The 26,828-nt window shown below is 52.2% G+C and overlaps 7 protein-coding genes across 7 annotated transcripts; 3 read left to right on the forward strand and 4 right to left on the reverse strand.

The window, feature by feature from the left end:
• Positions 1 to 1,674: 1,674 nt before the first annotated feature.
• Positions 1,675 to 5,956, forward strand: JCM6883_002089 (uncharacterized protein; the record flags this gene model as incomplete). Its single annotated transcript, XM_076631768.1, has 13 exons — positions 1,675 to 2,511; positions 2,597 to 2,730; positions 2,791 to 2,934; positions 2,997 to 3,068; positions 3,126 to 3,462; positions 3,523 to 3,720; positions 3,791 to 4,127; positions 4,193 to 4,387; positions 4,537 to 4,637; positions 4,717 to 5,012; positions 5,071 to 5,275; positions 5,338 to 5,803; positions 5,868 to 5,956. The coding sequence occupies 13 exons, from the start codon at positions 1,675 to 1,677 to the stop codon at positions 5,954 to 5,956; spliced, it is 3,411 nt and encodes a 1,136-aa protein (XP_076488339.1).
• Positions 5,957 to 6,005: 49 nt separating this feature from the next.
• Positions 6,006 to 9,772, reverse strand: JCM6883_002090 (uncharacterized protein; the record flags this gene model as incomplete). The annotated part of the gene is made up of 9 exons (XM_076631769.1): positions 6,006 to 6,076; positions 6,146 to 6,662; positions 6,727 to 6,937; positions 7,005 to 7,376; positions 7,435 to 7,514; positions 7,584 to 7,792; positions 7,857 to 8,709; positions 8,776 to 9,092; positions 9,157 to 9,772. 9 exons carry the CDS (start codon positions 9,770 to 9,772, stop codon positions 6,006 to 6,008), a joined length of 3,246 nt encoding a protein of 1,081 aa, XP_076488340.1.
• Positions 9,773 to 10,351: 579 nt separating this feature from the next.
• Positions 10,352 to 12,232, forward strand: JCM6883_002091 (uncharacterized protein; the record flags this gene model as incomplete). The annotated part of the gene is made up of 4 exons (XM_076631770.1): positions 10,352 to 10,490; positions 10,623 to 10,808; positions 10,877 to 11,506; positions 11,589 to 12,232. The coding sequence occupies 4 exons, from the start codon at positions 10,352 to 10,354 to the stop codon at positions 12,230 to 12,232; spliced, it is 1,599 nt and encodes a 532-aa protein (XP_076488341.1).
• Positions 12,233 to 12,477: 245 nt separating this feature from the next.
• On the reverse strand, positions 12,478 to 20,162 carry STU2 (Stu2p; the record flags this gene model as incomplete). The annotated part of the gene is made up of 17 exons (XM_076631771.1): positions 12,478 to 12,653; positions 12,716 to 12,840; positions 12,911 to 13,545; positions 13,615 to 13,714; positions 13,783 to 15,008; positions 15,078 to 16,450; positions 16,516 to 16,872; positions 16,940 to 17,152; positions 17,224 to 17,413; positions 17,490 to 18,416; positions 18,474 to 18,877; positions 18,943 to 19,310; positions 19,382 to 19,461; positions 19,525 to 19,602; positions 19,700 to 19,754; positions 19,825 to 20,030; positions 20,097 to 20,162. 17 exons carry the CDS (start codon positions 20,160 to 20,162, stop codon positions 12,478 to 12,480), a joined length of 6,579 nt encoding a protein of 2,192 aa, XP_076488342.1.
• Positions 20,163 to 20,585: 423 nt separating this feature from the next.
• On the forward strand, positions 20,586 to 22,266 carry JCM6883_002093 (glycosyltransferase family 15 protein; the record flags this gene model as incomplete). The annotated part of the gene is made up of 5 exons (XM_076631772.1): positions 20,586 to 20,928; positions 20,998 to 21,456; positions 21,563 to 21,659; positions 21,738 to 21,924; positions 22,108 to 22,266. The coding sequence occupies 5 exons, from the start codon at positions 20,586 to 20,588 to the stop codon at positions 22,264 to 22,266; spliced, it is 1,245 nt and encodes a 414-aa protein (XP_076488343.1).
• A 1,217-nt stretch (positions 22,267 to 23,483) lies between these two features.
• PET100 (Pet100p) lies at positions 23,484 to 23,898 on the reverse strand (the record flags this gene model as incomplete). Its single annotated transcript, XM_076631773.1, has 3 exons — positions 23,484 to 23,600; positions 23,666 to 23,772; positions 23,859 to 23,898. The coding sequence occupies 3 exons, from the start codon at positions 23,896 to 23,898 to the stop codon at positions 23,484 to 23,486; spliced, it is 264 nt and encodes an 87-aa protein (XP_076488344.1).
• A 342-nt stretch (positions 23,899 to 24,240) lies between these two features.
• JCM6883_002095 (uncharacterized protein) lies at positions 24,241 to 26,543 on the reverse strand (the record flags this gene model as incomplete). Its single annotated transcript, XM_076631774.1, has 8 exons — positions 24,241 to 24,726; positions 24,791 to 24,990; positions 25,060 to 25,463; positions 25,526 to 25,602; positions 25,666 to 25,753; positions 25,822 to 26,063; positions 26,121 to 26,469; positions 26,530 to 26,543. The coding sequence occupies 8 exons, from the start codon at positions 26,541 to 26,543 to the stop codon at positions 24,241 to 24,243; spliced, it is 1,860 nt and encodes a 619-aa protein (XP_076488345.1).
• Positions 26,544 to 26,828: the final 285 nt, after the last annotated feature.

Below are 26,828 nucleotides of genomic sequence, written 5' to 3' on the forward strand. Positions count from 1 at the left end.
AGTGCTGTGTCACGAGGAGTACATGGGGATCAACGCATGTTGCGACGTGGTGGGATCGAAAGAAAGCCTTACCTCGTTGCCGTTCTCTTCTCTCTTGCCATGCTTTGTCCGTAACTACTATGAATAGCGGGTCTGCCCCGGTGAAGTCGTCGATCTACGCGACACGATCTTCAGTCGATGTACGTATGGCTAGGACAGACTCATCGAGGAATGTGCTCACAAACTGATTGATCTCTGCCTGGTTTCTCACCACCCCTGTTTCTATCAAGCGTTCTGTGACTTTCGAGTCAGGGGAGCTATTGAGACTACGTCAGTGGGCCATTGCTCGTTCAGGACAACGGGAGAGATCGTACAAGAAGAGGTAAACGAGGATTTGCACGGCTTCGTTTCGTGGCAGAAGTTCAAGCATTCTCGCACGGATTCGTCGAGCAGCTGTTTGACCAGGGTTCGTCGAGTTGAGAATAATTGGCGAAAACTAGACTCTGAACGGTGAGTTTCGTAATCGAAGAGCGAGAGCGAAAACTGAGCGTACCAAATCGGTTTCAAAGTCGAGTATGGCAACTGCCAGAGCTACGTCGTGACGGTTCGATTCAGGAATCTGAGATAACTTGCAGCGACGGCAACGACTCACGCGTCTGAACGAGATTGCGCTGCAGAGTACAGAGTACGAGAAGTCAGCTCGTTCCATTTTGCGGCCTATGTTGATGCTCTTACGTTTCTTCCACCACTCCTGCCCACTTCCGCCCCCAGCTGTTCGGTCTCTCCCTCGTTCTCTCTTGCGACAGCCTGCACAGCTTCAAACTCTCTCGTTCTGAGCTCTAAATTCCGTTTCAGTTCCCGATTCTCCTCCTCGAGCTTCCCTATAGCCGATCCCTGATCCGCGACGAAGTGATGACGCTGAGCTCTTCCAGATGGCACCTGTTTGGAAGCTCAGAGGGTGGTCAGCCTCGTTCGGTAGACATATAGCAGGGAAGCATACTTCTGATCCGCGGAGCGCTGTTTGCGCCGAGTGTCCTTCCATTGCCGAATCGTACCCAGGCAGCCAGCTCAATAAGTAGTTCAGCATAAAGCTAGTCTTACGTCGGTGGAAGCAGCGAAAGGGAAGAAACAAAGGGAGTTTGGAAGCCTGAGCACTCTTGAGGTCCGCGGAGCCAGCTGGGACATCTAAGCGGATACCTACCGCTGATCATGATAATCTGACACGTGATTGAGATATCCTTAAATGCCCAGGAGCCGAGGCAAGTCGAGGAGATGGGTTGAGAGATGGAGAGTTTGTCGGAGGCTCGAAGCGGGGGAAAGCCGAATCTGCTGCCCTGTTGCGAGGTTAGATAGTACAGCGAGCCGTCTGGTGATCTTCCTGTACGTTTGCCGAAGCCGAATGATGCGTATTGGGGACGAAAGGAGCAAAAGAGCGATCGGCCAACTTCCCCTCTTTCTCCCCGAACAACCTTCAACGAAGACAAGCTGGCATCACTTCAGAACTATGCGACTTTCCCTCGATCCGCGAATGGGACGCCTCGAAGCTCTGCACCTCAATCAGGCTGCTCGACACCTCGCAATGCGTCCTCCCGTTCGCACTCCCTGAACCACCGCCCTTCCCTACCAGCACTATCGTCGAGTCTACCATCGCCCTTTAACATAACCGAACACCCCAGCAGAAGCAGAGACCAAACGATGGAGGAGAACCGCGCTCGGAGAGAACCAGGGATCCGACGACGATGGGACAGCGCGAGATTCGAGGATCCTACCGAGGAAGCAGCGAGACAAGGGAACGTCAGCCATTGGGGGATGTTGAGCGCGGCGGTAGAGAGACACGCGAGGGAGAGGAGTCGAACTCGCACGGTCAGTGCTGGTCAGGAGCAGGAACAGGAGACTCGGAGAGGAGGAAGGGATAGAGTACGCTCGATCACTCAGTCGGATACGCTTGCAGAGGAACCGGAGAGCTACGCATCGACGACGGAACATCGCGAAGGAGACAGCGACGAAGAATTGTCTAAAGTCAACAGCAGCGACGTTCCCTCCTCCGTTCCGCGACGACATCGAAGTCAATCCTCGACAGAATCAATACGAGACCACCTGGAGCAGGAGGAAGAGGACGATGAGGAGACGGACAGTGAGGACGAAGACGAACTCGACAAACCGCTTCTTCGCAAACCGCGGTCCTCCTCCTACCTGAGACCGCCTTCATTCTACGACCGTTCAATAGCTCGAATATTTCCTCTCTCCCTGACCGCCAAGAACGTCCTGAAATGCGTGCTAGCGTACTTTCTAGCGAGTTTATTCACGTTCATTCCCGCCCTATCCGACTTCGTAGGAGCCCCCTGGGATGTAGAAGGGCCTGTCCGAAACGCTCACGCAATCGCGACCGTCAGTGTTTACTTTATGCCGGCAAAGACAATCGGCGGGATCTTTGAGGTCGACATCTTTCTCTTCTTGGGCGCCATTTATGCCGTCATCTTGACGACGAGTTCGATGGCATTCTCAATGCTCTGCGAACGTCTCGACATCCTCGTGAGTCCTATCTCCCCTTTAACCTAATATCGTATTGTTTCAAACGCTAATTCTTTCGCCTTGTCTCTTCATCCGGTGCGAGCAGTCTCTCGGCCACTTTCTCGTCTTACTCTTCTGGCTCGGTGGAGGGTACGGCCTGATGGTCTACCTGAAAGTGTCGCTCGCGAAACCTACGATTTCTACCGCTTGTTCGCTCATCTCTCTCGTTTGTTCCCCGATGTAAGCGTCCGTACTTTTTCTCTCCGCTGCTCCCAAGCTCATTTGCATTGAATTCGACAGTATAACGAAGGAAGGAGCGTATCATGAAGGCAAATTCAACGGTCAGGTCATCCTGCAAGTGTTGCTCATCGCCGGAGTCGGGAGCTTCATCTCGAACGCGGTATGTCTGCTTGTCTGGCCGCAAAGTGCGACGAGCAAACTACAGTGAGTCCTCGTGACTGTTGGCGGGCTCATGAACTTAGCTCACCTCCTTTCCGCGACGGCAGAACGGACCTCAATCGAACGCTCACCTCGTTCTCGACTCTCATCGACATGCTTACCAAGACTTTCCTCCTAGAGTGAGTTCTGTTACGTCTTCGTCGAGTCTTTGAAGCTGACTCCTGCGGTCTGAGTAGCGATGTCTCGACACGACCACAAACGCTTCAAAAGGCCATCGACACTCACCAGTCTACCTTCACCACCCTCAAGGCGTCCCTTTCTCAAGCGAAATACGAAATCTACGATTCGAGAATGGCCGGAACCACTCGGGTTTACGACTCGGCAGTTTCGTGTATGACGAAGTTGGCTCAAGGCTTGACCGGGATGAGAGCGGGTTGCTCGCTGCAGTGGGATCTCCTCAAAGCGCAGGAAGAGTCGAAACGGACAGGAAAGCTGGATCTCGAATTCGAGAAGGAGAAACAAGTTCTCGACACATTTCGGAATCGAGCTGGACCGAGTCTTCGACAGCTGGCGGTAAGTCGACCCTTCCGTGTCGAACTCGTGATCGACACTGAGTTGTTATTCGTGATTCAGCACACGAGCAAGCAAGTTCTATCATTCCTACGGACCTCCTTTGTCGAGACGAAGGCGGGAGGGGCGCATCGAAAGTTTCTCGAAAACGACGCTGATGAAGAAGCTCGCCCATTCGCCGCTGAATCTCTACTGAATCTACGATCAGAGCTCGAACAGAGCCTGTTGTTGTTCAAGCGAGAACACTCTCGAGCGGTCAAGGTCAGCAATAACATCTCTGTTTTCGTAACACGCATTCGCTTTGACACTGATTAGTATCCATGTTGTCCAGATTCTCTACCGTTCTCTCCCATCAGAAACCGTCTACGGCGCCGAGGATCTTGTCGATATCGATCCATTCGCAGATTCGGGAGGAAGCAGTGATCAAGATCCGAGCGACAATCTGTTCCGAATTTACCACTTCTGCTTTAATTTCGAGGAGTGGGCGGTGACTCTACTCGACCTCGTCGACATCTTTGTTCAGCTTCGAACTACAGAGGAAGACGTTGCGAAAGCACAGATTGCGCTCAGAAGGAGGTGGGGATTCTTGACCCCGATTTTTCGATTGCCTCTGCTCCGACGATGGTCGCCGACCAACTCGAAGAACGCTTCAGTACGACATCAATTTGGTCAGTCGAAAATTCCGGTCGTCCGTACATCAGCATGAAGCAAAGCTGATCATTTTCATTCGCAGCTCGAGCGTTGAGACCGGCTCACGAGAAACGGCGAACGTTCGTATTTCCCGAGATCGTCGACGGGGCACTCACATCTCACCAACTCTCCGAGCTCGACGATCAAACGTTCATTACGAAAGTCAAGTTCGCTTTCTGGAAGCTCGGTTGGTATCTTCGACAACCCAACATTCTTTTCGCGATCAAAACCGGAGGAGGTGCCGCTCTACTTGCTTCACCGGCATTCATCCCTTCCCTCTGACACCTTTGGCTAACCTGGAGAGGAGAATGGAGTCTGATCTCCTGTGCGTCGTCGATTTCTCCTTTCTTGTCGAGGCTGGGGCTCACGTGTTGCTCCTACTCGTAGATGTCGTCATCATGGCTCCTTCGCTCGGGGCGACAAATTTCCTCGCTGCTGGGCGAGTACTAGGAACAGCTTTAGGAGCCGGAGTCGCAGTCGCATTTTACGTTAGTCCAGCTCGCAAACTCTTCTTCCTCGTGCGATTCAGATTTACTAATCGATCTCCTCCTTCTCGATCAACTCCAGTCTGCTTTCCCCGAGAATGCCTGGGTCTTGCCGATCCTCGGAGCATTGTTCTCGGGACCCAACTTTTATGTCGCCGTCACGAAACCTCAATTCGCGCCGGCGTCTCGATTCGTGCTGCTCACCTATAACCTCACCGTGCTCTACGCTTTCAACCTCCGCGAACACGACGTCCCCATCTTCTCAATCGCGTTTCATCGATCAATCGCGGTTGCCTTCGGAGTCGTCTACGGTCTCGTGATTACGAGTTACGTTTGGCCTTACGAAGCTCGTCGTGAACTGAGGAGAGGATTGGCAGAGTGAGTACCACCTCTCGTGTACTAGGCATCATCGCTTACTGTCTCTCACCGTGTTCAGGTTCTTCATCAACACATCACATCTTTACGAGCGACTCGTTCGAACTTACTCTGCTCCGCCTCCGTCACTTTCAAAGATCTCGACTCGAATCGACAACCCGAATGAGCGCACTTCTCTCCTCGACTACCAAGCTGCGGAGGAACTAGCCGAAGCCGAACAAGATTTCGTCGCGATGGAGGTTCAGCTTCAGATGACGCTCATTCGAGTAAGCTTCATATATAGCTCCTCCATCGCAAACAGTAGCTGACACTGCTCTGAATCGATCAGGTTTCAGGTCTTCTTGCGGCGACTCCTCACGAACCTCAACTCAAAGGTCGATTCCCAACCGCTCAATATCGTCAAATCCTCACGTCGTCTCAGTCCATCCTCGATACTCTCACTGCCGTCGCCAAGCTGACAAACCGCAAACAATGGTTCTCGAGCGTTCGTCGCGACTTTATCATTCCAGTCAATCGCGAGCGACGAGAGATGGTGGGACTCGTTGTACTCTATTTCTCTCTACTTGCGAGCGCTGTCTCCCTCAAGTCTCCTCTACCTCCATTCCTCCCTCCCGCTGCCGAAGCTCGACAACGTCTCGTGACGAAACTCCACCAACTCGAAGTCGTGCAAAGACGGCTCGTGAGAGGTGGAAGCGATTCACTCTTGTACTTGGCTTATGTACTCGCGTGCAAAGATATCATTGGCGAGCTCGAGAAGATAGGCTCAATCTTTCAATCTCTCTTCGGTATCATCGGTGAGCACAGCGCTTTCTCAGTTGACACGAGTTGTCTCACACTGATGCCCTCGACTGCGAAAAGGTGGAATCACTTCCGACGCTCTCTTCATTGCCTCTCCTCCACCGACAGCAGCGACATCGGATAATGAAGACGGAGATACGAGCGACTAGAGAGCAGTTAGATAACGTGTTCTTTGCATAGAATGATTCTAAACTATCCTCAACGTCTGGATCTCTGCGAGAGACTCTTCTGAGCTTCGGCAGTCTTTCGTCCTTCTCGCATTGATTGAACTGGATGACAGGGAGAGAATTAGTGCCAGACGAACAGTAAAAGCAGAATCAACGAAAATTTCGACTTACCCGCTTTCGTAGCCGATTGAGAGCTTAGCTGTCGATAGGCGAGGTCGAATACTGCTGCCTCGAGTTCCTCGGGAGAAGGATCGGATTTGCCCGCCTCCTTCGCCGCCTTCCGGACTTGTTGCTCGAGAGTTGTGTCCGCGTCGCCCGAATCGTCGACAAAGTTGAGGATAATAGCGACAGGGAGAAGAACATCGGCGATATATCTGACGCGTTCGAGTTTCGTGAGAGCTTCGTAGCGATGAGATCCTTCCGGGTGATCACCACTCTTCGGCAACAACCACGACGCGATTGTCTCGGAGAATTCTTCGATGAAATCTGAAGGTAGTTCTCCGAATACCGACATTTTAGCGAGTTGTTCTCGTTCACGACCTCCTGCGTAGAATGCGTCGTTGCGAGGTTGAGCCGGAGGGTAGGATTCGTTGAGCGTTTTGTTCAATTCTTCGGGACAAATTTCCTTGATGAACGAGGTAGCGTTCTCGAGGTACTGCTTCGGGAACTCGACGACGGTCTCTTGAAGCTGTTCAGACGGGCCTTGTCAGCATACTTGAACCAAGGGCGAAAAGAACGAGAATCGAGCGAACTTTGACGGTGGAAAACTGTTTTTGCCGCGGGAAGAGTAACGATGAACGAGGTAGGATCGATTTGTCGCCTGTCGGATACTCGATTTGGAACTTCCTCTTTGCCGCGGTCAAGGCCTTTCCAGCTCTGTTCGTGTTCCCGCCGTCGGCGTATCCGACACAAGATGCTGCCCACCAACCTCCTCGCTCCTTCGCGATGCAGTAGAAAGGAAAGCTGTATGTCGAGAGCGCGATGTCAGTACGATCAACTCAGAGGAAGGAGGTAACTGGAAGAAGCTAACCTCGAAACCTCATCCCTTTCTTTGAGCAAGTCGTCGTCGGAATCGCTTCCGACCTCCTCCTCCCCTCCCTCACTCGACTCCTCGCGCTTCTTCTGACTGGTCTTCTTCAGCTGACTGGATTTGCCGAGCTGAGAGGGGTCAGGCAGAGCGTCTGAACTGTCGGAGTCGTCGCTGTCGGCCGAACTTTCGAGCTGTAAAGCCTGTTGAAGGACGTGCCCGAACGCTTCTTCCAGTCCATCTGTTGTCGAGGTCGAGTCCGCAGAGTCGCGGAAGGTAGCCTTGTTGAAACGGAGTTTGGAAGCTGACGAAGGAGAACGGAATTTGAGGAGATTGTCGGGAGAGGGTTCTTCAACTCGAACCACTTTTTCAGGACTGGAGGGATGAGCTATCGTCAGCTTTGTCTATAGACCGACGCGAAGGTTCGACGGACCAGTGCTGTAGAATCAAGCCCTCTGGGTCGACGAAGAGTTCTATCGTGAGAGGGCGCTCGGACCGTAGCTTGTTCGTAATCTGGTTCGATATGAGAGAGGTCAGATTGGAACGCCTGGGACGCGAATAATGGTCAAAGCGGAGACTGACCTTTCCGATCCACCAGAATCCGCCTCTTCCTTCCTCATTCGAGTCGAGATGAACCCAAACGTAGCTATCGAATTCACGAACGTCCCATCCTTTCGCCCGTTCTTGTGAGGATTCTCGTTCCGACTTCGAGGGTTGACTGAGCTCCATGAGGAAACTACTCGTCGGTCGATAAGCTGCTTTGACGGGAGATGATGAGGGTCCTCGAGTAGCTAGAAGGCGAGCATGAATCGTCAGTCAGTGCCGAGAGCAAAGTGACCTTAAGTCGAAACTCACGTTTGGCTGACTCGTCGTCAGTTTTCTCCTTCGCTTTTCCCTTTCCCTTACTTTTCAACTTCTTCCCGCCTGGTTCCTTCTTTTTGCCCTTCTTCCCTGCGACGACCCGAGGCGAAGGTTTCGCTCGACTCTTTGCGGAAGACTTTGGTTTCCGGGCCGGTGACGAGTTGTACACCGACTCGGAGCCTGAATCGTCCTCATCTGTCTCCTCGCTCTCGTCTTCGCTTTCGTCTGAACTGCCACCATCTTCCTCTGTGTTCGCTTCCCTCATACTCTGTCTCGCACTCTTCTTCCTCTTCGGCCGTGTACCCCATCCGTTACCCTCCTCGACGCTTGTAACACTCGCTTTTCCCTCTTCGGACGTTTCTTCCGCCTCGGTCGGGACAGCTTCCTTCTCCTCCTCCTCCTTGACCGCCTTTTTCCCTTTCCCGGCCGTGCGTTTACCCGCTTTACTTGTCGTCTCGCGTTTAGGTTTCGCCGAAACGGTTTTCCGAACTCGAGCTTTCTTCTTCGGCGAAGCCGTGTCCGAACTCGCTGATTCCTTGTCCGACCCAGTGGGATTGTCGTGGTCGTCTTTATCGTCTTCGGTATCGGATGGGGAGAGACGACGTTTCGTGGCGAGGGATTCAACTGGAGGGGTAGTACTCGAACGATGGTGGGAAAGAGTCGGACTCGAAGCAGCGACTGAAGTGAGCGGCGACGATGCTCCAGATCGTGCGTCGAGATCTTCATCGGGATCATCACGGGGTAGAGCTTCTGCGGTGTCGAGTCGAAGGGCAGAGAGAGTAGGCTTTTGAGGCGAGTTGAGAGGAGAAGAGCTTCGAGCTCGGGGTGACGAATGGCGAGAGGAAGACTATAGCAGATTCTGGATGTCAGCAAACCAGCAGGTGACAACAGGGGGGCTGAGGTGAGAACTGACAGTAGGCTCGAAGGAATGATCTTTCTTCCTGCGTTTCCTCGCCGTCTCTGTCTCTGCCTCCTCCATTTCACTAGACGCACGAAGCAGATTCATCGACGAGCTCAGGGTTGTAGGAGACGTTCGACGAGAAGTTGAGGGTTGAAGAGACGGTCCGCGGGGAGTTGACCTCGTCGAAGAGGAAGAACGTCGAGAGGGTGCAGGAATCTCGACACAGTCGAGCGTCCTTCGACGATCTGGACGCTTCTTGGACTTCCTCTTTGTCTTTATTGTTGGCCTCGACGCTTGACTCGAACTGAGTAGGTCGAGCTCGTCGTAATCTAAGATCAGGTGTCGTTTTAGCGATTGTCTCGCTGTGCTTCAGTCTGAGGCCGAACAACTCACCTTTATCGAGAATTGTCCCATTTGAGCTGGAAGCCTCCGCGTTCGCACCATCTCCAGAGCTTGATGAAGGAGCTGAGGACTTTTGACGGATCCGAGAATGACCACTCGCGTCTTCTTCGCGTTCTTCTCCCGCTTCCGAGTCCTTCGTTGTCGGGCTTCTACGCCTCCGAGACTTGGGCGGTCTGTGTTTCACGCCGCCTCCTCCGCTGTCTTCTCCTTTGACGGCCGAAGAGGTAACGGGCATCAATCGAAGAGAATCATCTGAAGCATTCTCGTCGAGTTCCTCATCGGACGTCGCCTTGATCGTAGGTCGGGAATTCTGGCGAGTTGAGCAGTGGATCGTTGCACCGGAGGAAGAGGAGGAAGGCGGAAGAGGAGCAGCGGGAGATTTCGAGCGACGGGGAGTAGACGGACGAAGTGGTTGAGCTGCGGAGGGGAACGCGAGAGTCACGGGGCCGGGAGAGGAAGGAGGCGGGACCGAGAGTCGATTCGTGTCTGTTGTAGAGTCTACAGCAACGGTACCGAGAGCCGAAAGAGAGGGAGTATTGGGGAGCTCCGCCGAGGCTTCTTCCATCTCGTTTTCTCCAGCATTACGCGTCTCAGTTTCTTCAGACATAGTCCTGAGACCGTTCCGGCGGAACTGTGGGCGCTGTTGAACTCGTTCTGGGTGTAGTTATCGCCTGTTCCCGTTCCAACGATGAGTTCGGTTTGAGGTCCGCTTGAGAGTCTCTCCCCGAGAAGACGGTTGTTGTGGGCGTAGGCACGGCTCAGTAATCTTGGGCGAGTCTTGCTGGCGCCAGAGAACCGGAGATGGGGAGATTGAGAGGATTGATCGACAAGACGCGCTATAAAGTCGATGAAAGTCGTGTTGGATGCGGTAGTCCCGATCGGCAGACTGTCTATCGAGCTACTTTCTTGGTTTGAAGCGTGTAGTGTCGGCGGAGAGGTGAGTTGAAGGGAGAGAAAGGGAAATATTGATGAAGCGCTCTTTCTCTCTCATCTCAACCACCCTTACATCTCGAATCGCTCCTGGATCCGAAGTAGACCATCTACAACCTTGTTCGCGCCTGGAGGAGCCAAAGTGAACGGAGTTACGAGGTCGCTTCCTTCGAAACGAATCCGTCGCTTCGTCCTGGATCCGATCCTCGATTCGCCCGTTCGGTAGCAGTACGATATGGTTGAGAGTCAAGAGAATATGGCAGAGATGGAACTGATGGATCCGAGCGAGATGACGGCGGAAGAGAGGAGGAATGCTTTGACGCAGGCCGTCGCGAGTGATGATCTACTAGGAGTCCTGTTGTATCTTGGTGATGAAGAGGAGCTCAATTCGACCGGTCAGTCTGCTGTCACTATCGGTCGCGAGCGTTCGCCTCACACGTTACCCATGTTCATTCAACTATTTCTTCGATTCCATTCTCTCTTGAGGATTCATGCTGACTCTTGATGTTGCCTGCCTCCAATTATAGATGCAACGAGTGGAACGACCATCCTGCAAGAGGCAATCGCGCGTCCTACGCTCAATTTCCGAGTTCGATCGTTCATTGTCGAATGTATCCTGCATCGAGGCGCAACTCCGACGCTCGCAAGCAGAAATGGACACCCAGGCTTACGCAATCTTGTCGAAAAATGGTACAGAGGAGGCCGGGAACAAGGTATGTAACTTTCACCGTGTTCGATCGAAAATGAGATACTCATCGAGAAAGCTTTTCTTTTCTTTCAGCCACGGCATCGAAGAAACTGCTCGAGATAGCTGGAGACGACTTGAATGAAGCTGAAGAGTGGTTGACGGACGCTGGACTGGGGCTGGAAGAGGAAGTTGACGAAAAAGAAGCGGAAATCGAAACACCGCAAGAAGACTTAAAGAAGGAGGAGGAGGTTCCCTCGCTCGATCCCGCGGTAAAGATGGACACGGAAGAGGAACAATCTATGATCGCATGCCCTCCGAAACCAGTTGAAAGGAGCTCCGAGCCAGCTATCCCGCGCCCTCTCGGTCTTCCTCCTCGACCACCTACACCAACTCAACATCATCCCGCTCCGACTGATGCGCCAATCGAAACCTTTGTCGTCAAAGTTCTTCATCTGCCCTATTCTTTGCCCCTTCACAGGTTTCATGACTTGGTTCTCGAGAATCTCCACGCACGACACGTCGTCAAGATCATCATCACCCGCGACTTCCCCAACGGCGAATCGGTTGGCCATGTCATAGTCGACAACAAAGGATCAATGTTGCATCTGATCGACAATCTAGCATGTCCCTTCGAAGGGAGACTCCTTCGAGTTCTCGCCCACTCATCAACGGACGAACCCGCAGAGGACGAAATTCCGGAAGTTAGACCGCCGATTCCAACTCGTCCGCGTTTTCCATCTCCGCTTGCGTCTCCCAGCAAGGAGGAATCCCGCAAACCTCGTCACTCTTCCACTCGAAATCGCAGCTCTTCTCATCGCTCCCGAACGTCCTCTCGTCGATCCCAGTCTCCGCCTCGTCGCTCGAAAGACCACTCAAGGTCGCGCCGTTCTCCTTCACCGATTCGTCCCGCGTCATCAAAATCGCGACGACGTTCACTCTCCCCTCGACCTAGACACTCTTTCTCTCCACCTCGTCCTTCTTCGAACAACACTCCTCCCGAATTTCTCTCGCAATCACAAACTTCCGATGCCCAGCTACAACGAGACCTCTCCCGAATTCGTTCCCTCTTCGAAGCTATCCAGCGACTCTCTCTCAATGCCCCTCGACGCCGCGCCACGGCCAATTTCAGCTTCCGCTTCGACTCCTCGAGTCTTCAATCGTCAAGTCGACGTCAACGTCACGTTTGGATTCCTTCCGAAATCCGAAGCCCTCGTCGCTCTCGAAAATCATGATCCCGTTTATCCTCAAGATCCTTTACTCGAAAAGAGGTATCGCTCCTTCCTCGAAAGTCAAGCTGGACTTAGCCGAGACTACTACTCGATCTTCTTCGCTCAACTCGTCGATTGGAATATGAGTAGTGAGGCATTCGCGAAACGAGGCGCGGAGGAAGCCGAGAGGAGGAAGAGAGCTGATGAGGTCAAACCCGATGGAGTGATGGATTCGGAATGATCGTTTGGAAAAGTAATCTGTTTCTTGTTTCAATTTCGCAACTTTTGTCGTTCCGTCTCTTTGCAATCGTTCTGTTCTCTCGTTCGATCGAAATGGTCTGGCTTGAATCGAGAGCACGGAGAGGATATTTTCAGAAAGCTAGATATACAACAACGAGCGGGAAAGGAGAAACATCCAACTTTGCGGAAGCGGGGAGAATTAACGAAACAAAAGCAGGAAGAATAGAAAAGCGAAGGGTGAATAGTTTACTCCTTGTCGGCAACTCCGAACATTGATTTGAGCTCTGCGAGCTTGGCAGACTGTTGGGGCGTGCCACTTGAAGATCCAGGTCCGAGAGAAAGTCGAGAGGAGGTTCGAGTAGGAGTTCCGGGAGCGACGTTGCTAGCAACGCTCGAAGGTCGTGAGAGACGGGAAGGCATTCCTGGGTAGACGCAAACGTCATCAGTATGAGTCGAACGTATCGTCGCAGTGAGAAGAACTCACCTGAGCTCATGCTTTCTGAACTAGGCGAGGTTGGAGTTTCGATTTTGCGTTCTCGATCAGTCGCTTCGAGATTAGCGAGCGCTCGCTTGAGATACGTTTGGAAGTAGCTTCCAGTTCCCGCCATCCTATCAAGCCAGAGATGGGCGTGGGTCTCCAGCAACCAGAAACAGGGAAAGCAAAGGAAGGGAGACTCACCAGGTTGCGATTCTCCCTGACGCCTCCGGATTCGCCTTCTGGAATTCGTAAAGCGCCGAGATTCCTGCTCTAGAGTTGTTCGGATCTCCGATGAGGTCGAAGATCTCCTTCAAGCGATGGTTCACGGCGATATCGGTTCCTCCAGGTGAAGAGACTTGAGGAGCGGTGCCGTTCGATGCATTGGAGTTGCTCGAAGCGCTGCGTGGTGGCGGACCTCCGAGAGGTGGAGACATCGCCGAGTTGCGAGAAGTGACGCTGCGACCTGACGTGATTGACGAGGAGGATTGTTTGCGAGCGAGAGTTTGAGCGCGAACAGCGGAATCGGCACCGTTCCCTCCAGTAGGCTGATTCGCTAGTCGATAGAGATACTGGTAGACGAAAGAGTTCTCCGCAGATTCAATCTCGTCGAGTTCGTCAAAGACTTGACCCTTGAGGACCGAGACGACTTGTTGAAGGATCGTCTTGACCGTTCGGAGCGGCATGTCGGCTAGAGGGATGTTGTCGGTCGAGCGACGTCGCCATTCGGCAGGAGGGATCGTCACGAGGAAGTTGTTGATATCGCTGAGGAGTCGAGGAGCGAGGAGTTGTTGCGTCTCGAGACTTTCTTTGACCGTCTTTGAAACTTTCCACAAGCACTAGTGGAGCCAATGTGTGTCAACCTTGACGATCTCAGGATACGAGAAAGAGTCTGAACGAGTGCTCACCTTCATCACGAGCTCAGCATATTTCGCTCGATCCGCCAATTCCGAACCTCTCAGCTCTCGAAGATCGATCGTCGCGTCTTGTAGGACGATAAGGAGCGCTCTAGAGAAGCAGTTCGTTCGTCAAGGTGTGCAAAGTGACGAGGGATAGCGGGAAGAAGAACGACTCACCCGAAACAAACGTTTTGATCCGAATGGTGGAAGATTCGAATCAGAACCATGTTGAGCACCTTCGACAAACTCTGAATCGGTTCGGATGCTGTGTTGTCGGCCGTATCGAGCAGGCGTCCAGTCAGATCCGCTAGGAGACCGGTGAGAGGCATTCTCGAAACTTGCTGACTGAGTGTTCGCTTGTCGAAGAAGGCAGAGAGCGTTTGCATGAGGTGTTTGCAGAGACGTAGTTGGGCAGGGGACGTGTCGGCGGAGAGATCGGTGAATCCGAGTTCCATCTTGTTCGTGAGAGCGTCGATGAGAGTGTCGGCGTGGAGGAGAACGTGTTCGCTGTTCTTCGTGATCTCCCGTGTTACGAGCTTGAAGACGTCTGCACAGGCTGAGAAGTCGTCCGTCGAGAGAGCATCGATGAGCGAGGGCAAGTCGGTGACGGTTTCCGCCATCAAATCGTCCTCCGTAAACGCCGTCGAAGAAGCGATCGAGCTTGGGTTCGAAGCGACTCGAGAAGAGGTCGGCGCTGTGATCCTTGATCCGAAGCCGGGAGCTGGGAGTCCCGACATGGACGAGACGCTCTTGCGAGGAGTGTGCGATTCTGGTTGAGGGATGTTTCCTGTCGACGCGAGAACGCTCTGGGGTCGTTGGAGTCTGTTAGGAATACCGGCTCCGGGTCGAGGCAGTCCTGTCCGACCTTGATAAGATCCGAGAGCGCTCGCCATCGCGGGAGAAGGGGAGCCGGGACCGATTGTTGAACGATTTGACGGTGGTCGAAGGCTTCCTCCTGGCGTACCCGGGGCGTCTATCGGCGTGTGAGACCGAGGGGCTGGAGCTGGAGAGGCTACTCCCGTACTTGTTCGTTTGAGACGTTCTTCGAGCATCGACCGATCCTTCGCCGGAAGAGTTCCGACTGCCTTCCAAGTCGCTTCAGCTCCAACGAGGGTGTAAACGGCTCCGATAGCGTGAAGGGCGGCCGTTCTCGTTGTCGCATCAGGTTTGCCAATGAAGGACGCGATGAGAGGAAGAGCTTGGGCGGGAGGGTAAATTCGAACTCCGTGTCGAGAGTAGAGTTGTCCAAGTTCTTCGACGCACTCGCTTCGAACTCGAGTATTCTTGTTGTCGAGACCTTGCTCGAGAATCGTCGTGAAGACTTTGCTGAAAGGATAGACGGAACAGATTGATTTGAAGATTGCTCGAACTCGTTGACGAATTGTTTCTTTCCCGTCGCCGACCTGATCAACCAAGGCGAGAACCTCATCAGCTCAATCCTTTTTCCACATCGAAGCAAGAAGAAAGCCTACCTTTGCGATGAGACAAGTCAATAGAGGTGAAGCTTCGTAATCCGACATCTTGTATCCCGACTGAACGAGGAGCGGCATGAAATGATCGATCAAGTCTAGACATTTGACCGTGATCGTCGTACTCGTCATTCCGATCCTCAAAGTGATGTACTTGATGATCAAATCGAGGTTCGCGACGATTCGATCCCTCATTTCGTCTCCATCGAGGTCGAACTGTTCTGCGGTCGAAGGATCTCTCGCGCAGTCGTCCATGAGCGTCAATCCCGCGACGAAGTCTCGTTCAGCGCTGTGATCGGTACTGAAGAGTAGGGCGTGAAGCGAAGCCGAGATTTGAGGAGCCATTTGAGATGAAAGCCATTCGACTTGATCCGCTCGAGGAGTTCCTTCGACTGACCACTTCATCAATCCCGTCTCCTTCTTGTGTCGGAGAACCTTCGGATTCGGATCCGAGCTGCGGAAAGGAGCTTCTCGATTGATTGTCGGCGAAGGAGCAGAGGAGGAAGAAGGAGTTCGAGAAGCCGAGGTCGAGGCGACAGCTCGTAGTCCACTGATCGATGCTCGAGGTCGAGGTTGAGCTAGTCGAGGGGGAAGAGCCGAAGGTGCAGCCGGGGGAACCTCATCTTGCGATAGCGAAGGTGCGGATCGAAGAGGTTTCGATGTCGGTCGTAAACCTGCGGGAACCCGAGGAGCTGGAGCGGAAGGAGGAGGGACGGAGGCGGAAGGTGGGGCTGGAGGAGGTTGAGCCTTGACGGCGACGGAAGGAGGACGTGAAGAAGAAGGAAGGACAGTCGAAGCCGGTCGAGAAGCTGGAGGGGGATTTGACGACGCTGCGCTTGATCGAGCGGCTTCGACGATAGGGAGTACAGTCGACCTCGAAGCAGGTTTCAGTTTCGAAACCATGTCCATGACTTGTCCGTAACCTGCTTTCGAGATGACGACGGGTAGAATAGCCGTCGCGGATTTCCTCACTTCGGCGTTTCGATCCTCGAGACACGACAGGATCGAGCTCGTCAGATTCGATAGTTCGAGCCCTGCGATGGCGTCTTCATCCTTGAAGCGTTCTTCGAGCCAACCGAGGAGTTCCTTGCGTTGAAGCGGGTTATTCGCATCGAGAGGTTTGTCGAACGTCGAAACGAGATGTTCGAGTCCTCCGTTATCTGCCATCGCCGAGAGGGTCGTGATTCCTCCTGCTCGAATGTTGGCTTTTTGATCGGCGAGGGTCTGAGCGACTGAGGGTGCGAGATTTCGTGACAACTTTTCTCCGAAAGGTTTACCCATTCCATTCGCGATGCGAGCGACGATATCGAGCGCAAGAAGTTGAATGATCTTGTTGCTATCGGTGATACGAGCCTTGAGAGGGTTGGCGAGATCAGCTGTAGAGTCAGCAAAAACGTCAGATCATTTCAACGATTAACTTGAAATTTGAGGGTAAACTCACGAAGAATCGTCGGTTTGATTCGTTTGTTCGCCTCGAGAATATCCCTGATCGCCTCAAGCGCTTCCTTCCTGACTTTCCAATTCGCATCTCCGCACGCTTGAACCATCGCGCTCGGGACCAACCGATCGAAATCGACTCGGGGGAACAACTCGTCGAGCGGATCAACCTCGTTCCCTCCTGTTCCTCCTCCTGCGGCCTTGCCTTTCGCTGCGGAAGGTCCAGCTGGTGCGGCGGAGACTACTGTGTCGGCTCCGATTCGAGTTGGTTCAGGTGCCGATTCGCTCGAGACCTTTTCGAAGTCGGATTCGATAGTCGAGAGGAGTTGCGGGGTTAGGTCGGAGAGGAAGGAAGTGATATCTAGGCGTAGAGGAGGGAGATCAGCGATCGATCTAGGGGCGAGAAGAGATCGAGAGAGGAAGCTTACTAGGACCGACGAACAATCTCAAGGTGACGAGAGTTTTCGTAGCTTGCGTTCTCACCGCCGCGTTCGAATGTTTCAATCCGACCTTGAGGAACTCGATCAGGTCTCTGACTGCGAGTCCACCGACGATCCCAAAATCCCGAAGCGCTTGTTCCACAAAGACGTAAGATTCTTGTAGTGTTTTCGGAGCTTTTTGTTTCGACATTGATTCATACGCTATCGAAGGGTCGAGCTACTCGTCAGCATCTCGTGTAATATCGGTCTCTGCGAGACATGAGTCGACTTACCTTGACCAAGAATGAAGCCTAAACTACTCTTTTCCGCAAAACTGATCATCGCGTCTCCCGCAGGTTTCTTCAGTTTGATATCTCCCAACTTGTCACAACACAAAGGGATCGCAACCGCAGCACAAGCTTTTGTCCAAGTCGAACTGTCCTCCGCGAGTTGTTGGAATAACCCAAACATCTTTCCGGAAACCTATGGAAATCCCATCTCATTAGAGTCAGTTGTCGTCCTCAATCGAGTCGAGTGGAGATCATGGCTGTAGACTCACCTGGAAGTTCGATTCCTTCGGCCCAGGTTTCTTCCCGACCAACCACCTAACAACAATCTCACTCTCCGTTTCCCTCCCCTCAACTTTAACCCATTCCGCCAATTTCTCGATCCCTTCCAACCTGACCTTCCAAGCACTATCAGCTAACATCGCAACCAAGTTACTCGGGATCGCTTCGGCTGATTCGACTTGATTCTCGGCGGATTCTTGCGTGAATTTAAACCGGAGGGGTTCGGAAGGTTTCGAGGAGCTCGAAGTTGGAGCGGCAGAGGGAGTTGGAGTAGGACGTGAGGATGGAGGAGGTTTCTTTGCTGCTGAAGGAGCGGAAGGAGCAGAAGTGGAAGTAGAAGAGGGAGAAGGTTTTTTCGCGCCAGCTCCGAGTAATCGAGCGGGAGGACCTCTAGTTGGAGGTTTGACTGCTGGAGCTTGTTCGAATTCATCAAAGTCGTTCGTCGTCGTTGAAGGGGGAGGTTTAGTTTTCGCGACGTTTGAAGATGGAGGAGCTCCTCGAGGTTTTGATTTCGAAGCTGCTGAAGGTGCTGCTGATTTCGTCGCTCCTGCTGCTGGTGGTGGTTTCGCTCCAGCTGATCTTCCATCCTTACATTTCGTTTCTGCCTTCTCGAACCCCTCCTTAACTTTCTCCATCCTCAACGGATCGACTTCTCCAACGAGTCCGAGGAAAGCTCGTTCTCCAATCACTTTCATCATTGTTCCTAGTGCTTCTGCCGATGCAGCACGTACGGCTCCGTCTGAATCTTCGAGAGTCTTCTTGAATGCTTCGAGGAGGGGAGGTAGGTCGGATTTTGGAGGTGGAGAGGGAGTCGAACGGAGACAGCGAACGTAGAAGAGGAGGGTTTGGAGTTTGATCGATGGGTTCTTGTCTTTCGTGAATGTCGTCACATCTTCTGTGAAGTCTCCGATTGAGGCCTAGTATCGATGGAAAGTCAGCGAGGCTTCTGAGGCAATCGAGAGAAACGAACTCACTGATTGATAAACGGCATCAAGAGCGTTTCCGAGCGCATCCAACACGTTCTGTTTCTTCTCTTTTGTCCTCCCCAGCAACGGACTCGTCACAACTCCTTTATAACCCTTGAACTCTTCTCTCAAACCCTTCGCCAACTTCTCGATACAATTCGCGGCCAGCATGACACACAACACGTTCGCATCCGTCATTCTCCCACTCAAGGCCGTGACGAGTTCTGTATAGTTTGATGAGGTATCGTATTTGATTGAGGAAGAGAGGAGAGTCAAGAGAGGTTCGAGGGCGAGTTCTTTTCGATCTTTCCATTTCGATGAGGAGAGATGAGTGTAGAAATCGGGAGGTAAGGCCGTCACGACGGGAATAGCAGTAGCGAGTTCGAAAGGATCGATAGTAAGATCTTCTGCCTCTGTAACGAGCAAAGAAGAATTGAGCACTGTTTCATCGCGCTCGAAATCAAGATGCTGCTCGTACCTTGTTCCTCTTCCGCTTCAACTCCGTCCTCCTCAACTCCATTCGCCTCACCTCCCGACAATGTCCCCTCCGCTTCCTTGACTTTCATCTCCCTTTTCACACTCCACGTAAACCTAGTCGGTTTCAATTTCCCCATTCCGTACCCTTCCATTTCCCCTCTATCACTCTTCTCGAAACTCTCTTGCAGCTCTTTCACTTGGACGGGTTTGAGATCGGTCAAGTGGGGAGTGAGGGCCGGACCGAGGTAGGAATGGAGCGAGAGACAGAGGAGAGATCCTTCGGAACGGACGGTTTTATCGGCGTGGGAAAAGATCTTGGGAAGGGTCTGGAGGATCGGTTTGAGAGAGATAGCTTTCGGACCGAGAGAGCTGGGAACCGGATGCTGGTCAGCGCATGTAGCGAAAAGAGAAGAGCGAGAAGGGAAAATTGAAAAACGCACTAAACGAGTTCTTTCAGGACTGTCACACACGCTGCAACGATCTTTGGTTGCTTCATATCCAATCCAGGTATCACGTCGCCCTATCACGGGAACCCGAACTCTCTTTCAGCGGGACTTCGCTGAAAAGTGAGAATTCGACTTACGATAACTCCTTCTCCCATATCTTCTTCCATTTCAGCATACAACAGACATAGCTCAATACCTTTCTGTTTCGTCGAAGCCTGTTTCATGTCCAAGCGTGAGTATAACGCGCACAGTACGAGAGAGGCACGAGAGAGGCACGAGAGTTGAATGAGAAAAAGGGTTTTCGAAACTCACCCTAGCCGCTCCTAGACATTTCTCCACCACGCTCGGTACGACTTCCGGTCTCGTTCTATTATCTCTTTCTCCTCAGTCAGCATCATCCCGTTCGGAGAGGATGGGAGGGAGGTTAGTTGACTGACCTATTCAATGATTTCCCACCCATTTCAACGACCTTACAAGCCGCTTCCACTCCTTTATCCTGCGCAACAGCATTCGCATCCCTTACCCATTCTCTCATCGAGGATCCGGACAGGAAAGGTTCATTGAAGAATTGATCGTCTTCGTCGATCGTTTTACTCGCGGAAGAGATGATTGAATCGTAGGCCGATAATCGAGCTTTCCATACCTACTCAGAGCGTGGACTAGTCAGTAAGAATGCGAGGAGGAGCGCGAGAGGGGAGAGTGTGAGTACTTTGTGAGTTAGTCGATCGGGAATAGCGAGGGATTCGAAATCCTCTGACGGAGGTGCGCCGTCCATATTCTTTGTGAGTATCCCTCTCGACCTCGAGTAGAAACGGGGGCGAAGTGTCGAGAAGTGAGATGAGGGAGAAAGAGAAGACGATCGTCGGTTGTTTGTTGAGAGATCATCCTCATCTCACCACATCCCTGCGACCCCGAGATCCGGCCAGTCTTATATATAGGTAGTCAGAGCTCCCGTTGAAACGCGTACATCTCGCATTCAGACGGTTGATAGCGTTACTCGGTTAGTTCTCGTTCCTCTTCCCTGTCGACACCTCATCCTCACTCTAACGGACTCTCCTGCGGAACTCGATACATTCCAGAGGTCCATAACTTGCTACCAAACCCACCTGCACCCACTTCCCGCCGTTCCTAGCGATACCCCAACCCCCGCTCGGAGCTCTTCGAAGCTTCCCTCTTCCCTCTCCCTTCCTCTCTATCGATGCCTCCTCCAATAACGCAACATCTCCGCTACATAATCCTCTCGATCATAATCCTCTTCATCCTGCTCCATTTCATCTTCACTTCGACTTCCGACACTTACGCATCTCACGTTCCTTCGCTTTCTTCTGCGAAAGAGAAACTTAGCGCATGGAGCGGTAGTGGGAGTGGGGGGAGTGGGAATTCCGATGTGTGGTACGGTGGGAGAAGAGGGGGGACTGAGAATGGGGCAGGGAAGACGAATGAGGAAGGAGGGAAGAAGGAAAAGGTTAATGCGACGTTCGTTACGTTGGCGAGGAATAGGGATCTGTGGGAATTGTTGGATTCGATGAGAGGGATTGAAGGTCCGTCATCACTAGTATCTCAGCCCAGAGACATCTACTGACGATAGCGGAAGACGAACGAACGAATAGATCGATTCAATTCTCGCCTGGGATTACATTACGATTGGGTCATGTTGAACGACGAACCCTTCACCGACGAATTCAAACGCCATACGTCCGGGATCGCATCCGGAACGGTTCACTACGGTTTGATTCCCGAAGAACAATGGGGGAAACAACCTTTCCCTCCTGGTATCAACGCGACTTTAGCGAACGAGAAGATTCAAGCGATGGGGAAACTCCCAATCCCTTATGGGAACAGTGTTCCGTATCGAAAGATGTGTAGGTATCAATCGGGATTCTTCTTCGAACATGAACTCCTCCACAAGTATGAGTATTATTGGAGGGTTGAACCGAATGTCAAGTTCTTTTGCAACCTCGACTACGACCCGTTTCGATTGATGAGGGACAAGAAGACGAAGTATGGGTTTGTCGTCAGTCTTTACGAGTACAGAGAGACAGTGGAGTCGCTGTGGAAGTATACGAAAGGTGAGTTTTCCGGTTTTCTTTCGAGAATTCGGTTCTTTCGGATTTTTCTGAGCTTTTCCTGTCTGTTCGGCACACTCAATGGCTGATAACGTCTCGTATTCGACAGAATGGATGGCAAAGTTCCCTCAATACGTCGCGAAACCGAACCTCCTCAACTGGATTTCAAATAACAACGGCGAGACCTACAATCTCTGTCATTTCTGGTTCGTCTATCACACCACCTTCTTTGTCGTTTCCCTCTCCTTTCACTGACGTACCCGTGAACGTTCCGACTCTCGTAGGAGCAACTTTGAAATCTGTAGTCTTTCCTTCCTGCGTTCCGAAGCCTACAGAAGCTACTTCAAGCACCTCGACGACTCCGGCGGGTTCTTCTACGAACGATTCGGGGACGCTCCGGTACATTCCGTCGCAGCGGCACTCATGCTCAAACCGGAGGAGATTCATTATTTCGCGGATATTGGCTACCGGGTTAGTCCTATTCCTCCTTCTCACTCTTGTGGGAACCCATGCCGCTGTTTGACGAGATGCGATAGCAACCCGCTCCATGCGAACCGATCGTGTCTTCCGTCACTCCGCGGTTTCCGGGTTCCTCGAACTGTGGAATCGGATTGAGCAAGGGTTTTTGACGCTCGTTTCGTTTCGGGTTTATAGCATGAACCGTTTCAACATTGTCCCGTGGCGTCACTACAGAATCAATGCAATTGCGATGTCAAGAAGGAGGAAAACTTTGAGTTTCATGGGTACAGCTGCACGCCGAAATGGAAGGTTAGTCCAGTCCCCATCTCCTCTGAGGTCGATGCGTCTACCTGATTCCGACGCCGAGGTTGAAACGAAGAGAACTCGGTCGAGCTCAAAGATTACTGATCTCGTGATTTCGCTTCAAACAGGAATTAACGGGGTACAAAACACCTTCACCCTTCAGTCTAGTGCAGTAGTGACAACCTGTTATAACGCCGGATCGAAGCGGTTCTTCGTAGTGCAATGGGAATAGAAATATTGGTAGAGTTATTCGCTGGAGCGCAAACTCGCTTTCGTTTGTAGAATTACCACAGACACTAGCCATTACCTCGTATCACTCGTTATACGTCTTGCGCGAGGGCCTGAAGGGCGCACCGAACAGCCAGTGCGAAACATTTGACGGTTCACAAACGACAAACGACGAGAATTCACGGTTTCGCAATCAAAGGGCTTTTCTCGCCTCATCTGCTGCGAAGCGAAGAACCTAGTTCTGTCTGTACAGAAGATCGACAAGGCTCCTAAAGTAGGGTGGTGCCCTACTCCCCGTAACCACGGTCCCCTTGAAGAACCCCTCCATTGCGACACTGAGATCTTCCGTGCAAACCACAACACAACCCGGCGTAAGATCGGCTTTACCATCTTCAGGAGTCGTTGATATTTCTCAATGTGGCCGAGGGGAAAACATCGAGAGGCTGCCGAGTCTGGTGCGCTCTGACAAAGTCAAGTGAAACCAGAAACTTGCACGATTCGGGAGGAATGCTCGAGATCTTTCCATCGCATAACGCATATCGGCACGGGCGAACTCGCTGGATCGACACTTAGCATCGCTGAGGACACCGCGAGATATAGGCCAAGGTCAAGCGCGACAGCAGAAGAGAACAAGCTGAACAACTCGTGTCCGAAACGCTCTACGCTCATTCTCTCCTACAACTGTCTCCGTTTCAGCTACACTTGAGAGGCGGCCGCTCACTGCTCACGGCCAGACGAACCCCTACGTGAAAAGCTGCTGTAGACCTGACAAAATCCGCGCGCGAAGTCAAAAAATCGCAGACGAAGAACCAACTGCTTCGCCGGAGCTGAGCTCGCCATCGATGCTCCAGCAACTATCCTCAGGCGAAGCAGCGTTCTGAGCTTCATGAAAGCGACTTGGGACCTCGATTTCGTCTTTCGAACGAGAGAAGATCAATTATACGGGAAAGGTGATTGTGCGCTATTCTTACAGCCGGCTCGTACAACAGATGATCCTACACCCAACGCCCTCGTGGAGCGTCCTCGTACTGCCTGGTCCTTCATACGCTTCGCTCCTCTGTCTCTCCTGCTGGTCTCGCCGCTTTCCTCGCCAACCGTTGTTCTCTCAATCTCGCCAGTTCATCCTTGAGCTCCGTTGATGTTTGTGGAGGTTCAACCTGGGGAAAAGACCCTTCAGATCAGCTTCCGAGACGAAAGAAAGAGGAAGAAGATCGAGACTAACTTGAGGAACGTTATCCTGCCTGTACGCAGCTCGTAGAGGTCCTACGTAGCGTTCGTACCAATCTGGATCACCGTAATGCAGCATTGCGCAGACGGGGAAGAAGACATCTAGAGTTTTAGATCAAGCGGAGGAGAGAAATGTCAGCTCAGCGATCGAGGGCTCTGAAGCAAGACTGGGGCAGGTGAGAGCTTACAGAGAGAGAACTTGAAGAGCTCGAGTTGCGCCGGCGCCATTCTGAGGTGAAAAAGTTGAGTGAGGAGAATGTGCGAAAGATTCTCAGAATCCTGACCTCGGAGAGCGGACAATTGAGCGAAGTCCCTGACGGAAGACATGACGACGGAAGTACTACGGCAGTATCAAGAATGGGTATGGATTGATTTCCGACATGCCAAATTACCGAAGAGAACAAAGAGAGAATAAAGTGTCCAATAAAATAAGCGAAAATTAACCTACAATGAGTTGATGCTGATAAATACAGAACGTCGGAGAGGTATAGGACCATGAAAAGCACAGAGATAGAGTAAGGAGACGTCGAAATCGCCGTTGAACGACCCATCACAGAGGACAACCTACTTTCAGTACCTCCCTCCTCCTTGTTGAGGCCATTGTTGCTGAGGTTGATAAGGCGGTGCTCCTCCTCCTCCGTAATAGTACTGAGGTGATTGATAACCACCGCCTCCATAAGCTTGCGGCGAAGGATACTGGTAGCCGAGTTGTTGGTTTTGCGCGTAATGATTCGGAATGGAGGGAACTTCGGGTAGTGGTGATTGAGCTCGGTAGTAGCTACCCTTCGATACGACCGAAGAAGCGTCGAAATCGCTGTTGCTTCTTGCGTACTTTGTCGGCAGGTTGACTTGTGATCGAGAACCATTTCCTCGCTGAGGCGATGCTCCTCCTCCCGACGGAGCGCCGGTCTTCGAGACGAGAGGGATAGCGTCGTTCTGAATTTGTTGTTTTCGGAGAGCCGCTTTGCGTTGATCCCTGCGACGAGCGAAACAAGTGCAAAGGGCTACGAGGATGAAGAGTACTCCCGCGCAGATTCCGATGATGATACCCGCTTTCTGTAAATTGTCACTCGAGAGGTCAGCGACAGTGAAGACGAAGCGGAATGAAGTGTAAACGTACGGCGGCAGTCGCCAATTTATCCCACCAGTTTCCAACTGCAGAATTGCCGAACAATCCTCCGGAAGTTCCAGTCTTGGTACCCGTGACTCCTTTAGTATCTCCATTCTTGACGAGCATGTTTTGACCAGTCGAGTAGGGCGAATTGATGATCGTTCCGGCGTTTGAGCCTGCAACTCCGATTTGTCCGTTCGAATCGTTCGCTGGAGAAGAATGCACCGAAGGGATTTGTCACATACGTATCAACTAGACAGGCATAGATGAGGACTCACTGCCGTAGACGTAAGAGTTGACGACGGGAGCTCGTTCCCACAAACTCCTTTCCCACAGCCCGTCATCGACTGCGAGACTTCGCTTTGATGAAGAGGAATTCGTCGAAGTCGATTGATTGCTCGTTACGAAGGGAAGAGCCGAATTGTCGTAGCAATCAATCGATAACCATTGAACCTCGGAACTGAAGTAACCCTGACTTCCCGTTTGACTCCAATCGATCAATCCTCCTGCCCAGTCGATCGTTCCTTGAGGCGACGACGAGATACCGGCGGGCCAGACGGAGAACTGGACTCGAGAGGGAGTTTGAGGGAACCTGCCGTTCGTCGTGTCGGATTTGAGAAGAGTTCGAACAGTTCTTCCGTCGATCGTCCAGTCGAGTCGATCTGGCGTCCAGTTGATACCGCTGAGAGAAGTGAGAATCAGCAACATGCCACAACGGTGATTGTAAAGCGAAGAACCACTCACAAGATGTGGAAAGTCGTGTCACGATTCCTCGTGATTGCGGTTCCTCCGTTCTCGTAATTGTTCACGTCTCCTTCCCACTGCACATGCGAGATCATTAGTTGGCAGTCCTATTGAACGTCGAGGAGCTCAGAAGCGCGTACGTAGTAGTTGGTCTGGGTTTCCGAGGCGTTCGACGTCGTCCATTCGAGGTCAATCTCGTCTTTAACTCCACTCATTGTGATGAACGCGCTATCCAGCGGAAACACCATCAGTCAGCGTCATCGGAAGCGAGCTAAAGAGACGAAAGGAGAACCCACGTGACAACTCCGTCTTGCGCGACGGATCTAACTGCGGCCTGAATAGTTCCGTACAGCACCGTTCGAGTAGTCGAGACTTTGGTTCCTCCTCCTTTCTCGGATAGGACGAGTTGTAGGTTACCGTTCTGAATGATTGGCGTGTTGCTCGTGTCTTCTACTTCGAGCGTGAAATCGTATTTGCTCGGATCTCCATTCCAAGCCGAGTGGTTCATTTGGATCCGTGAAGTATCGGTGAACGTGAACTACATCAAAGCACTCGTCAGCATAACGACCATTGAGTCAAAAGAATGGAAACTCACGTTCGAAGATTGGCAGATTGGAACGGGAGCGCAATAACCTTCCCCGTAACTACCCTGGGGATTACATCCTGCGAGACAACTCCCTCCAGATCCACAGTAACCGAATTCACTGCAGCATGGTGAACTTTTCGGGCAGGAACTCGACCATCCACACGCTCCTGAGGACGAGTTTGAAGTTCCAGCTCCTCCTGCTGGCGCGTTCGCGGCCGCGACGACGTTACTCCTTGTAGCTAATAAGCTTGATAATGATAGAGTGAGTGCTGAGAGTGAAGGCGAGGATGAGGAGGGGCGAGCGATGGTTCCAGAGATGAAGTGGACTGCAGCGAGCAGTAGCGCTCCAGTCGACGGCCTGTCAAGTCGAACGTACTTGTTAGCTAGATAAGACCATGTAACGCGTAGTGGCACTCACCGATTCGTCCGCATCACGTCGAAGGAGTTGGAGGATGGGAAAAGATTCCGGATTCGACAACAAGAGACTTGAGTCGTGTCTTGGTACTTCTTGGAAGGCGAGTAATGTTACAGCGTTATGATCGTGTCGGTACAGCGAGTGGATAGGTAGAGTCGTACAGTGATGGAGATGGTCGTTTGGAAGTTGACCGCGTCTCGGAGAATCGAAGCTCAAATTGCTCGGAAATCTCTCGAACGCTGGAGCTCAATTGATGGTAACGCAATCACTGATTCCACATGATTATTGTATACAAAGGATTG

Source organism: Sporobolomyces salmoneus, assembly GCF_050403485.1.
Source record: "Sporobolomyces salmoneus JCM6883 DNA, S_salmoneus_JCM6883_v1_ctg19, whole genome shotgun sequence".
NCBI lineage: Eukaryota > Fungi > Basidiomycota > Microbotryomycetes > Sporidiobolales > Sporidiobolaceae > Sporobolomyces > Sporobolomyces salmoneus.